General features: G+C 44.2%; 1 protein-coding gene across 6 annotated transcripts in view; it reads left to right on the top strand.

The window, feature by feature from the left end:
* Window positions 1-12,016, top strand: part of LOC142572837 (uncharacterized) — a 246,432-nt gene that overhangs the window by 143,021 nt on the left and 91,395 nt on the right. For all 6 annotated transcript variants that reach the window (XM_075682226.1, XM_075682227.1, XM_075682229.1 and 3 more), the window contains exon 3: window positions 6,944-7,256. In XM_075682226.1, coding sequence (XP_075538341.1) covers window positions 6,944-7,256 — 313 coding nt within the window. The remainder of the gene's footprint in view (window positions 1-6,943; window positions 7,257-12,016) is intronic.

Genomic DNA, 12,016 nt, shown 5'->3' with positions numbered 1-12,016 from the left:
AGTCCTTTTCGCTGACGCTCAGAGTACACAGCGCTAGCAGCGTAGTAGTGGTGCGGGAGAAGCTTTTTCCTGTATAGCTATTCGCCGGATGTTTAGAATATTGAGGATGTAACCCTTGGACAACACAAGTTGATGACAAAGACGGCCATCAGTGTACAACGGAAAGCGCGGACGGACGGTTAAAGCAGCAATCCCAGTTCTTTCTTTTTTTTTTTTTTGTCTGCGTGCTTCAGCAGCGAAATGGAAGCTGCTTAAGGTACCGACAACCAATCAAGTTTAGTCAGATACCGGTTTAAAGCAGAATGCGCTGCATGCATATAACAGGTGGTTAGCGGTCATCGCTATGACACACAGACGATCCTATCCCCGTTGAATGCGACGTTCTCTCTCTCTAGCCCGTTCTGACCTAATAATGGTAATAAATAAGAAGGCCTTTCTTCATTTTATATGTACATCTTTAGTGCTCTCCCGCAGACTGCCGCGCCATCAACAAAAATGTGACGTCAACATATGTATGTTTTACTCTCTCCCACAAGTCTCCGGCGCCGTCAATAACAACGCGACGTCAACACGCTAACGCTGTGCGGGAGGATCTCTTTGATTTTTGCGGAATACTTAAGGATGCATGGCCCGTGGCACATAACATAATTCTTGTCCTTTAGCTGAATAATTTGAAGATGCGGACATAACTGGCACAAAAAATCAATACATATTTAACTAATTAACAAAAAGTCACTAATGAAGTTCCTGACTAATTACTTTACGCAATACGACAATTTACGAATTGTAGCCGGTGAGTCTGGAAGGCGTATCCACTTCGAATGAAATTATTGAGTGACACCAGTTTGGAGATATGCGCCATCAAACTCGCCGCAATAGTGCACCGTTGTTCCACTCAGCATTTCAAGACAACGCTCTTTCATGCATTGAAGCACAAAGCTCACTGAAACGTTGTTGCAGGCTTTATTCGTCTGTATTTGACAGGTCACAATGTCCTATCCCCACTACAGCATGGGTTCAGAAAGGGATTATCGACTTCGGCTCCGCTTGTGTCAGTCGTTCATGAAATCTCTGAAGTACTTGACTCGTCCGGACAAGTTGACATGCTCTTTTTAGATTTTAGCAAAGCGTTCGATAAGGTACGCCACGGAAAATTAATCTACAAGCTCAAGTGCATTGGTCTTCCATTAAATATTATGTCATGGATCCAAGCCTATCTCCGACACAGGCAGCAGTTCGTAGAAATTAATAAATGTTCCTCAAGTGTCCGTCAGGTGACTTCAGGCGTACCGCAAGGCAGCGTATTAGGACCGCTTTTATTTTTGATCTATATTAATGATATAATAGACGCAATCCCCGATGATGTGCATGTCAATCTATTTGAGGATGACTCTGTCATATTTAAAGAAATCGCTTCACGAAACGATCACGCATGCTTGCAGAAAACGGTCATGGCAATTTCCAATTGGTGCAAACTTTGGGGCATGAAATTAAATGTACATAAAACAGTCTTGCTGCGCGCAACAAGAAAAAAGGAACCTAGTACATTTTCGTATGTTCTAAACGACACAAAAATAGCTGAAGTTGAACAATACAAATACTTAGGCGTCACATTCACTAACAGATTCTCCTGGTCAGACCATATTTCCCTTACATGTTCAGCAGCTTTGCGGAAATTATGGTTCTTGAAAAGGAAACTTAAAAAGGCACCGGTAAACACAAGAATTTTAGCATATAACACATTCGTGCGATCGAAAGTTGAATACGCAGCGGTTGTATGGGATCCTCATACCAAAAAGGACATCATGAATTTGGAACGTGTACAAAGGAAGGCCGTTAGATTTATCTTTGGAAAATATAAAAGAGACTATTCCCCGTCCTTACTAATGCTTAGGAATAAAATCACTTCACTAGAACACAGGCGTAAAGTTAGCCGTCTCCAGTTTTTACATAACATCATAAATGGAAAAATCGGGCTTCAAATACCTCATTATGTAACGCCTCTTAATGCACGAAAAACAAGACATAGACACAACTTTTCCCTTACGCCATTATTTGCTAAAACAAAATCTCACATGAATAGTTTTTATCCGCGTGCTATAAACGAATGGAATTCTCTCCCTGTTGAAGTACTTCAATCGGGGAACTTCACAAATGCGTTGGAAAACTATTTTTCACATAAAATAACAGAACCATAAACACATTTTCTTTCACAATTTTTTCGTTTTTATATGTGAAATTTCCTGTATTTAGTTATGTTTAGTGTCCGATTGTTGTTTGGCATAGCGTTTCGATCAACATATAAATTCAAATGTGCGATTATTTTGTTGTAGTTACTGTGCTAAGGGAAGCATTGTGATTTTTGTAACTTGGCTATGGGATGCATCATTTTCATGCACTCTTTAAATATACATTTTTTATTATCTTTGTTGCATTGTTATTACCTTGTCAACTGTATTACCCCTGCTGCATGGGCCAGTATGTTGGCCTGCAGTATGAATAAATAAAAAAAATTTAAAAAACGCCCATGTATTTTGTCCCACACTGGAAATAATATTTCGAAACAAGTGTAATCCTGAAAATTCATTTCAAATGGATACGTCTTGCAAGATAACCGGCTCCACTTTGTAATTTGCAATGTGTCCTGTGAATTAATGAATTGACAAGATATTAAGCGAATTTTCGTTAGTTGAACATGTGTTCCGATTTTGCGAGCTTGTAATGTCCCCCTCTTCAAACAACACAGCTGCAGGACAGGAATTATGCTATCTGCTATAGGTGATATTTAGAAATCGCGTGAAACTTAAATGGTCACCCTGTATATAAAGCTAACTCCCTTGGGATGACACGGATGACATGGCTGGCCGACTTGACACGATTAACTGTACATTTTCCACTGCGGGTCTCCATCGTTAGTCCACGTCGTGTGCTATTTTGTTTGCTACGCACCATGGCTGGCCGAGCAATAGCTTGGGCGTGTTCTTACCTGTGGGGCCGTGGCATTTGAACATTCTTTTCCTGCAGTTCTATACCCGTCTTGTAAGGTAGACGACACAGGCGACAGCGAAGGCCTGTATTTATGCCAGCCAATTGAGAAATCCAACGAAAACACCTCGCGTATTTCTAACCGAGATCACTTTGAGAGCACGCTCCCTCAGACAGTTTCGGTGTTTGCTCCTAATGAGCGACCGCAGCTGGTACTTGGCGATTGGGAACAGCCTCCCTGGCATCTTGTTTCCACTGCTCGTCAAGTGGCGTCCTGGCGCTGGTGTCACCGCAGATGCAAAACATTTGCGAAAGGCTTTCACCTCGCCGCCGAACTACGCTATTGGATGATAACTTCAGCGCGCCCCCTGGCTTGGACCAGGGCGACATCTGCCTCACGCGCACCTTCCGGCCTAATGCTCCATCTGGTGTGGCGTGGCTGTAGCATGACAACAGCTTCCGCTGTGCCCGGGTTCTTCTCCGTTTGTTCTGGCAAATGAAAATGAATAGGAGTGAATGGCTTTGAAAGGAGACACCAAACTCATTTATCCGACGCCTGATGTCGCACAGCCGCTTAATGTAACGCAGCTCTTAGGGCTCACGCAAATACTTTTTTTTTCCTTGGCACAAACCAGGAGGCGCTGCCGGCAGTTGTGGGCAGTAAAAATTATATGTCAAGGCCGAACTTGCAATGGAGCGGTAAAAATTCACCAAGGACTGAAGCAAAGCTGCCCTCAGTCTCCATGGTAGAGTATTTAAGCATGACTGCACGAGGACGTAGGAAGAAACAGATACACAGACACAGCGGAGATACACAGACACGTCCTCGTATAGTCGCGCTTACACGCTCTACCATGGATTCTAACCAACTAGCCCGCCAACGTATTTTAACCTGCAGTCTCCATTGTTGCCCACGCTTTATGTTAAGGGCATAGATAGGCAACTGGAAAGCAGTCAACTAGGATTTTATGTATCATGAACGCGTAACGGACAAAATGGTGCAGCGGAAAGCCCCTCCCCCCCCCCCCCCACCTCACTGATGTATGCGGACGACGTAGTGCTACTTGCAGACAACGCAGGAGATTTACAGGCACTTGCCAATACGTGTGGCAATGCAACGACAAATATACGCCTAAAATTTAGCACAGAGAAATAGGGAATGACGAGACGAGTAACTACGCGGTGTCGATTCAACAGCAAGTCATACCCATAGTCGTACCAATATAAGTACCTCTGTGTACGCGTAAACAAAGGAAATTAACACTTACGCAACCACCAAGCTAATCTGAGAATCAAAGGGAAGCCGACTGCCGCAACAATGAAACATAGGGCACTTTGGGGCGACAATAAATGAGGTGGTGCTTGGAATCTGGAAAGGAGTCATGGTGCCAGCGCTGACGTTCGCAAATGCCCCTCTGTGCCTGAAATGGGATATATTGCCAGTTTTGGAAGTTAGCCAACGATCGGTGGGTCGGTTGGCTTTGGGAGCCCACGGCAGAACCGCAGATGAGCCGGTGCAAGGGGAAATGGGTTGGGCCTCGTCTGAAGTGAGAGAAGCGCAGTGCAAAATTATTTTTGAAGAAAGATTCAGGAACATGGATCAAAATAAATAGGCGGCTAAAGTGCACAAGTTATCTGCGCTTAAAAAGCAGGGACACAGAATGCAGGAAGAGGTCAAGAAAGTTTGCAACCAAGTACAGGGTAATTGAAAGTGTGGACAGACAACCAAGAGTAATCAGAAACTGAGAGTGACAGACAGGGAATTGGATGCAAAGAATGAAAACGAAACAGACCATGGAGATTTACAAGTACGAGAAAAAAGAAAGTAGAAGGAAAATCTGCACGATAACACGAAGGAAAGTGCCTTGCTATTTGAGGCTCGAACTGGTTGCCAAAGGGTAAAAACATACCGGAGCAAATATTCGCAACTAGATAAGGCCTGTGAATGCTGCAGGAAAAAACCCGGAGACCACTCAGCACGTACTAATGGAATGCGAAGGGAATCGCCCAGCGAGATCGGTGCGTAACGTACACCTTTCAGAAGAGCTTGCATGCATTGGCGACGGTAGCCTCGGCGAAATGCGAAAACACCCGTGTACTTAGATTTAGGTGCACATTAGAGAACTCCAGCTGGTCCAAACTTCCAGAGTCCCCCACTACGGCGCGCCTCATAATCAGATCGTGGTTGTAACACGTTAAACCCGATAAATTAAGACCTTATATTTAAAGTAGAAGGAAGTATCAACCGTTCAGCAGTCGAGGTAAACAAGAGCCGTTTAGATTGTTGGTGGAAAAAAAAAACGGAAGAAACTTAAACGACGGGATTCATTACAGGCACAGGTAGTGGCACAGGGTAGTGAATAATATTAAAAGATGTATACAAGAATGCCAGAAGGAAAAACATTGATAGCATATCAAGCTAGGTGAGGATGTGTCCCCGCCCCGTTTCAAATGGGATGCTAATAAATCATCATCATCATATACTTTTTGACCTAGGAATTTTGCGCAGAATGGTCAAGCAGAATGTGCATATATAGGGTTAATTAGTAAGGGCTTCTTATAACCACGGGGTTTTGAGTCCTTTTGTGGTCCCCTTTGCTCTCGTCTGCCCTCGGCACGAAATATTTTCGCGAAAATTTGCCTATTTTATGGCAGCACGCCCTTTGGCATTCACACTCAGGGTGACGCATGCATATCGCGTTTGCATCTTCTTTATCCGCAAAATAACAATTGCAGTGGTAACCGCTTGTACAAAATATTTAAAGGTGCTTCGTAACGGGAGAAACAAGCAACTGTCGCACGTATAACGGCCATGCAATTCATGAATGCTCTTCACTCTCACATACAGCTCAGTTTTAGTAAGTATGGCGACAACATCCGTATCTTTACGTTCACAAGAAAAATTTGTGAGGGTTTTTCAATCGATTTATTTTGAATCAGGAAGACTGTGATCGTATGACGCACATTTAAGGTCATTTCTTGGAAAATATCAGTAAGATGATTGCGCTAGTTACCAGCTGAATTCGACAAACTTAGTTAAAGCATGGCTTTCAGCTTACGCGTGTATCCACATAAGTCAAATATATAAAAATCCAATACATAACACCCGTTTTCAAACCTAATGTATTCTGCGATGCCCTGTACAGGTAATACCGAGCTTTGGTGCAACAGTTCCTGAGGCTGTCTCAGCTAGAATGTGTGGAAAGAAATGGTTCGCAACAAATAAAAACCAGAAAAGGCTAATTAGTGCAACTCTTTTATCGCCTTAGGTCCATTGCTGCGGACAGCAAGTAATGCGAGGCCACCGGCGTGGCGCTCTATATTCTGGATGAAGGCGTGCATGAGTTTCTTCTTTTTTTTGTAGGCATATGGTTAGCGATAAGCGGCGCGTAGCTTTTTTGTACTCACCTCTAGTCTCGCACGAACTATGCTAGACCCTTTCGTTTCTTCTATGCATCATTCTGCGCAGCCCTGAGATCTCCTCAACCCACACACGTTCAGCCTATTTCTTGGCTTATAACGCTTAACCATACTAGAAGGTGGGCGTGTGGCAGTGGAGTAGTACTCGACAGAAAGTTACATAAGCGCTCATTCGGTTTCAGACTAAGCGCAACTTTTCTTTCCATTGTGCAAATTTTCCAATATGATTGTGAACGGATTAATCCTAAGATTATGTTAACATGTGCTAAGAATGTTCTGTTGTTGTTTTGTCACCGCTGCTGTTTCCAAACAAACAAACACGAGATCTATCGCTACAGGCAGCTCTGAGCCGTTTCGCTGATGGGGTGACGGTGCGTAAGAAAGCATATCGAAAGGTGGCTTAAGTCATTCATTATGTAAATATTGCACCGCAAAAAGCACTAGCCGTAGGTGTGGCTGTTGCCGCATCTACGTGCTCCCCGTTTGCCCACCTACGTGTCGCCATATTGAAGGCAACCATTTTCTTAATCGCCGTCAGGAACAAGCCTGGCCGACGACGCGATGCAAGTGACCGGCAAAGCAGAGGTCTCGTACAAGGTAGTCAAGGCCACCTCGGAGCTTGTCCTGAAGGCCTTGCCGAATACCATCAAGAATGTGAAATTGGCACTTCTCGAAGCTGCGCCCACTGATGAAGAGAGCAAGGGTCAGAATATCACGACTCTGAGCTCCAGTAACGCGTTCCTGATCGCAACGCTCGAGAAACCGTTGACACTGAACAAGTTGTACACTTTGGTCGTCGAGTACGACTACGACAAGGCTGCGCAAGAAGGACCGATCAAGCTGGCGGCAGAGTGAGTAAATAGATCGTTTTAGATTTATAAGCATTGCATTACCTTCCACGGAAGACCTAGCTGTTAATCCCAGACGTGGACAGCAGTAATGACAAGGAATGAGAAACAGAGAAAACCTGCGCGACATGGGAGAACCACAGCCCTTTTTTTACAGGGATGGTGTTTCATTCGAGCAGTCGCATCAATACCGCCAATTCATTTTAAATCATTTTAACACGTTGTCCGCATTTAATGCTTCCTGGAAATTGTCACGGTAATTCTCACAACGGCCTCGGTAACGGTTTTGAGCTTTCGATAAAGAAAAATTTTGCAGTGGCCCCTTGCTTGATTCATGCAGATGTACCTTCGTATAAGAAATTAACCTTTTTCACAAAATTTTAAAAATATTTCTCTTGGTGGCAATATAGCTTTCCCAGAACAGTGGAATACATTCTGCTCTAGGCCAGTTGAATATGTAATTTTTGTGCAAGAGCCGTAATTAGCCCACACCCTTTCAACTTTTCTTACACGTCAAACACAACAGCTCCATAGTTTAAACAGATATAGACAAGGTGCGTTCTTCAGCTCAGCGATGCAGCCGGCGAAAGTTATCGCTAAGCTATGACGTGTAGAAATCTGGCGGGGGGGGGGGGGGGGGAGGCATGTGAGAACTCAGCAATAATAATTTTGGAAGCTTCTAATTGGAAAGAGACACTATAGGCTTCACCGCGTATTATAAGCATAACATGACCGCCTTTTCGACAACTGTAAGCTCGCTGTGATATCTTCAATTAACCAATGCACTTCAGTCCTCAGCAGCTACGGAGCACCTGACCAAGGCGCTGGTCAAACCTGTAACGCAGCAGGGGATGCTAAGAATCTCTGGATCCGGACAGGCCACGAATGGAAACTGACCCTTGCAACGCTTAATACCCGAACCCGCTCGAGTGAGGCTACCTTAGCGGGACCCTTCGAGGAACTATCAGACATTGTTTGGGTTTTTGTGGGCCTTAATGAGATTAGAAGAATTGGTGAGGCTTACACATTGCTGAACAACGGCCATGTTCTCTGCTATAGAGGTCTCCGTGATAAGAAGCAATACGGGGTAGGATTCCTAATCCATAATGACATAGCGGGCAACATTGACGAATTCTACAGCCTTAACGAGAGGGTAGCAGTAGTCGTAATCAAACTTAATAAGAGATATAGATTAAATATCGTACAAGCCTACGCTCCAATATCCAGTCACGACGATGAGGAAGTAGATCAGTTGTATGAAGATGTTGAATTATCGATGAGAAAACTGCAAACTCGGTATACAGTAGTAGTGGGTGATTTCAACCCAAGAGTGGGGAATAAGCACACGAGTTGGCAACTACTGCGTCGATTCTAGAAACGTTAGAGGAGAGATGCTGGTAGAATTCGCAGAAAGTAATAAGCTGACAATAATGAACACCTTTTTCAGGAAACGTAGCAAAAGGAAGTGGACCTGGAAAAACCCTAATGGTAAAACAAAAAATGAAATTGATTTCATATTTTCTGCTGATCCCAGCATAGTGCAGGATATAGAAGTGATAGGTAGAGTAAAGTGCAGTGGTCGTAGGTTAGTGAGGGCTAGGATTCACCTCAATTTGAAGAGAGAAAGAGTAAAATTACTCAAGAAAGAACACGTCAACTTAGAGGCAGTAAGGATAAGTAGACAAATTTAGGCTGGTAGCCTTGCAAACAAATATGCAGCCTTTGATGATGGTGACCTAAAGGTAATTAGTGAAGCTGTAACAAGGCTGACATCAGAGGCAGCAATTGAAGTGGGAGGCAAGGCACCAAGGCTACCAGTAGGTAAGCTTTCCCAAGTAGCAAAGGACCTAATAAAGAAACGACAAAGAATGAAAGTGTCCAACTAAAGCGATAAGATAGAATTCGCGGAACTATAAAGACAGATCAACAGAGCGAAAATAAGTGATATTCGAAATTATAACGTGAGAAAGACTGAAGAAGCCGTAAGAAATGGACCTAGCCTGAAATCAGAGATAAGGAAACTTGGCTATGAGCAAACCAAGATGTATGCCCTGAAAGATAAGCAGGGTAATATAATCAATCTCGAAGCTGTAATAAAAGCAGCGGAAGAATTCTATACTCACCTGTACTATGCCCCGAGGAGTCGGGATACCTCCAGTAGAAACAGTCATGAACAGGATACAGAGACACTTCCTACAACTAGCGATGGCATTAGAAGGGCCTTGCAAGGCATGAAACGGGGAGAAGCGGCAGGAGAGAATGGAATAACAGTCGATTTAATCAAAGACGGAGGAGACATAAGGCTAGGAAAACTGGCGGCTCTGTATACGAAGTGTCCATCGACTGCAAGGGTCCCAGAAAACTAGAAGAATGCAAACATTATACTAATCCACAAAAAGGAAGATGTTAAAGAACTGTAAAATTATAGGCCCATTAGCTTACTCCCAGTATTATATAAAATATTTACCGAAATAATCTCCAATAGAATAAGGGCAACACTGGACTTTAGTCAATTAAGGTAACCAGCTGGCTTTAGAAAGGGATACTCTTCAATGGATCACATCCATGTCATTAATCAGGTTATCGAGGAATCTTCAGAGTACAATAAGCCTCTCTATATGCTTTTCGTATATTACAAAAAAGCATTTAATTCAGTAGAGATACCAGCAATCCTAAAGGCATTGCGTAATCAAGGAGTACAGACCGCTTACGTAAATTCCCTGGAAGATACATACTGAGATTCCACAGCCACCTTGATTCTACACAAGAAAAGTAGGAAGACACCCATACAGAAAGGGCTCAGACAAGGAGGCACAATCTGTCCATTGCGATTACTGCGTGCTTGGAAGAAGTATTCAGTCTATTAAACTGGGTAGGTTTAGGCGTAAGGATCGACGGCGAATACCTCAGCAACCTTCGGTTTGCTGATGACATTGTTCGATTCAGCAACACTGCGGACGAGTTACAACAAATGATTGAGGACCCTAACAGGGAGAGTTTAAGAGTGGGGTTGTAGATTAATATCCAGAAGACAAAGATAATCATAAATACCCGGGCAAGGGAACAAGAGTTCAAGATCGCAATTCAGCCTCTAGAGTCTGTGAAGTAGTACGTTTACCTTAGTCAACCAATCACAGGGAACCCTAACCATGAGAAGGAAATTCAGGGAAGAATAAAAATGGGTTGGATCGCATACCGCAGACATCGTGAGCTCCTGACTGGGAGCTTACCGTTATCATTGAAAAGGAAAGTCTACAATCAGTGCATTTTACCGGTGCTGACATATGGGGCAGAGACTTGGAGACTGACAAAGAAGCTTGAGAACAAGTTAAAGACCACGCAAAGAGCGATGGAACGGAGGATGCTAGGCATTACTTTAAGAGACAGAAAGAGAGCGGTTTGTATCAGAGAGCAAACGGGTATAGACGATATTCTAATCGACATTAAGAGAAAAAAATAGCGCTTGTCAGGTCATGTAATGCGCAGATTAGGTAACCGTGGGAACATTAGGGTGACAGAATGAATACCAAGAGAAGGGGAGCGCAGTAGAGAACGGCAGAATACCATGGTGGTGAGAGGAAATTAGGAAATTTGCGGGTGCTTGTTGAAATCTGTTGGCGCATGACAGGGGTAATTGGAGATCGCAGGGAGAGGCCTTTGTCCTGCAGTGTACATAAAAAAGAATGATGAATATGATGATGATAATGATTATGAGGCTTGCTGTGAAGCAGAGCTTTCACGGAAAGAAAGGGAAACCTGCCGGATAAGGGTGGTGTTACGCTAAATGAGGTCTTGGTGGCATTTATATATGGCAGGACCGCGGGATAAACTCTGTGCTGTCCGTAAAACACACTTATAGCGCTAAGAAGTGCTTGCATAGGTAATTTCATACCAAGGGCCGTAATTAATCCATGCACCTTGAGCTTTGCGTAAACATCACCCATGCACGCTTGCCGGTAGAAAGACGCGATTTATTTCCCTAAGTTTAGCTTGAGGAGCTTTAGGCTTGAGATACGCATTTTCCTTCTTTTTGGTCGCGCCGCACAGAAGTGCTGAAGAGAAGGGGTAGGGAGACGGCTGGTGGTCTGTTGTCGAGGGCCCTTGCTTCACGAGCGCGTTATAAACACATTTGGATAATTGGTTTTCAGCAGTGCGCGCCTATCGCCGTTCCTGCCGTCGAGACGGGAAAGGCGCGCAGCTCACGACACTGGCCGATCCTACCCGCCACGAGAAGCGGCGATGAGTGTTTATATGGGCCTTATAACGTAAAACTATTCAAATATGTTTCTATTCCATCCTCCTGACGTCAAATTTGCGCAACCGCCGACGCAAGCATCGGGCCGGCACCCGCAGGGTTGTCTGTAGACACCAATCAAAGGCTGTCCTCGTTCATGGGAGGTCAGTTTTGTTTGCTTGAAGAACGAATAACATTGCCTACACTGAGCGGCTTGTCTTATCTAACTGGCTGACAAGAGGCGAGGAGCACGCTCAAGTGGAGGGGGATTTGATGGGGCCGAGCCACTGCAATGAAAATCGATAACCGGATGAAGACGGTGGTGCCGGCGTCTGCGATTGGTCCGCTTTCCCTTACTTGGCTTGAGGCGGCTGGTCGAAAATCGCCGCGGCATGCAATGGAAGGTTATTGCAGCTAAGATGGATCCTCATCAAAGAAGAGCTGGCTGAGCGAGGTCGCAAACGTGCTCAAGAACGTTACACGGCCACGCAAAAGGTTTTATTATACGCAAATAAACCCATGCTCTCCG

Source organism: Dermacentor variabilis, chromosome 2, assembly GCF_050947875.1.
Source record: "Dermacentor variabilis isolate Ectoservices chromosome 2, ASM5094787v1, whole genome shotgun sequence".
Taxonomy (NCBI): domain Eukaryota; kingdom Metazoa; phylum Arthropoda; class Arachnida; order Ixodida; family Ixodidae; genus Dermacentor; species Dermacentor variabilis.
Note: the sequence above shows the minus strand (reverse complement) of the source record. Positions and strands in the feature narration are given on the sequence as shown.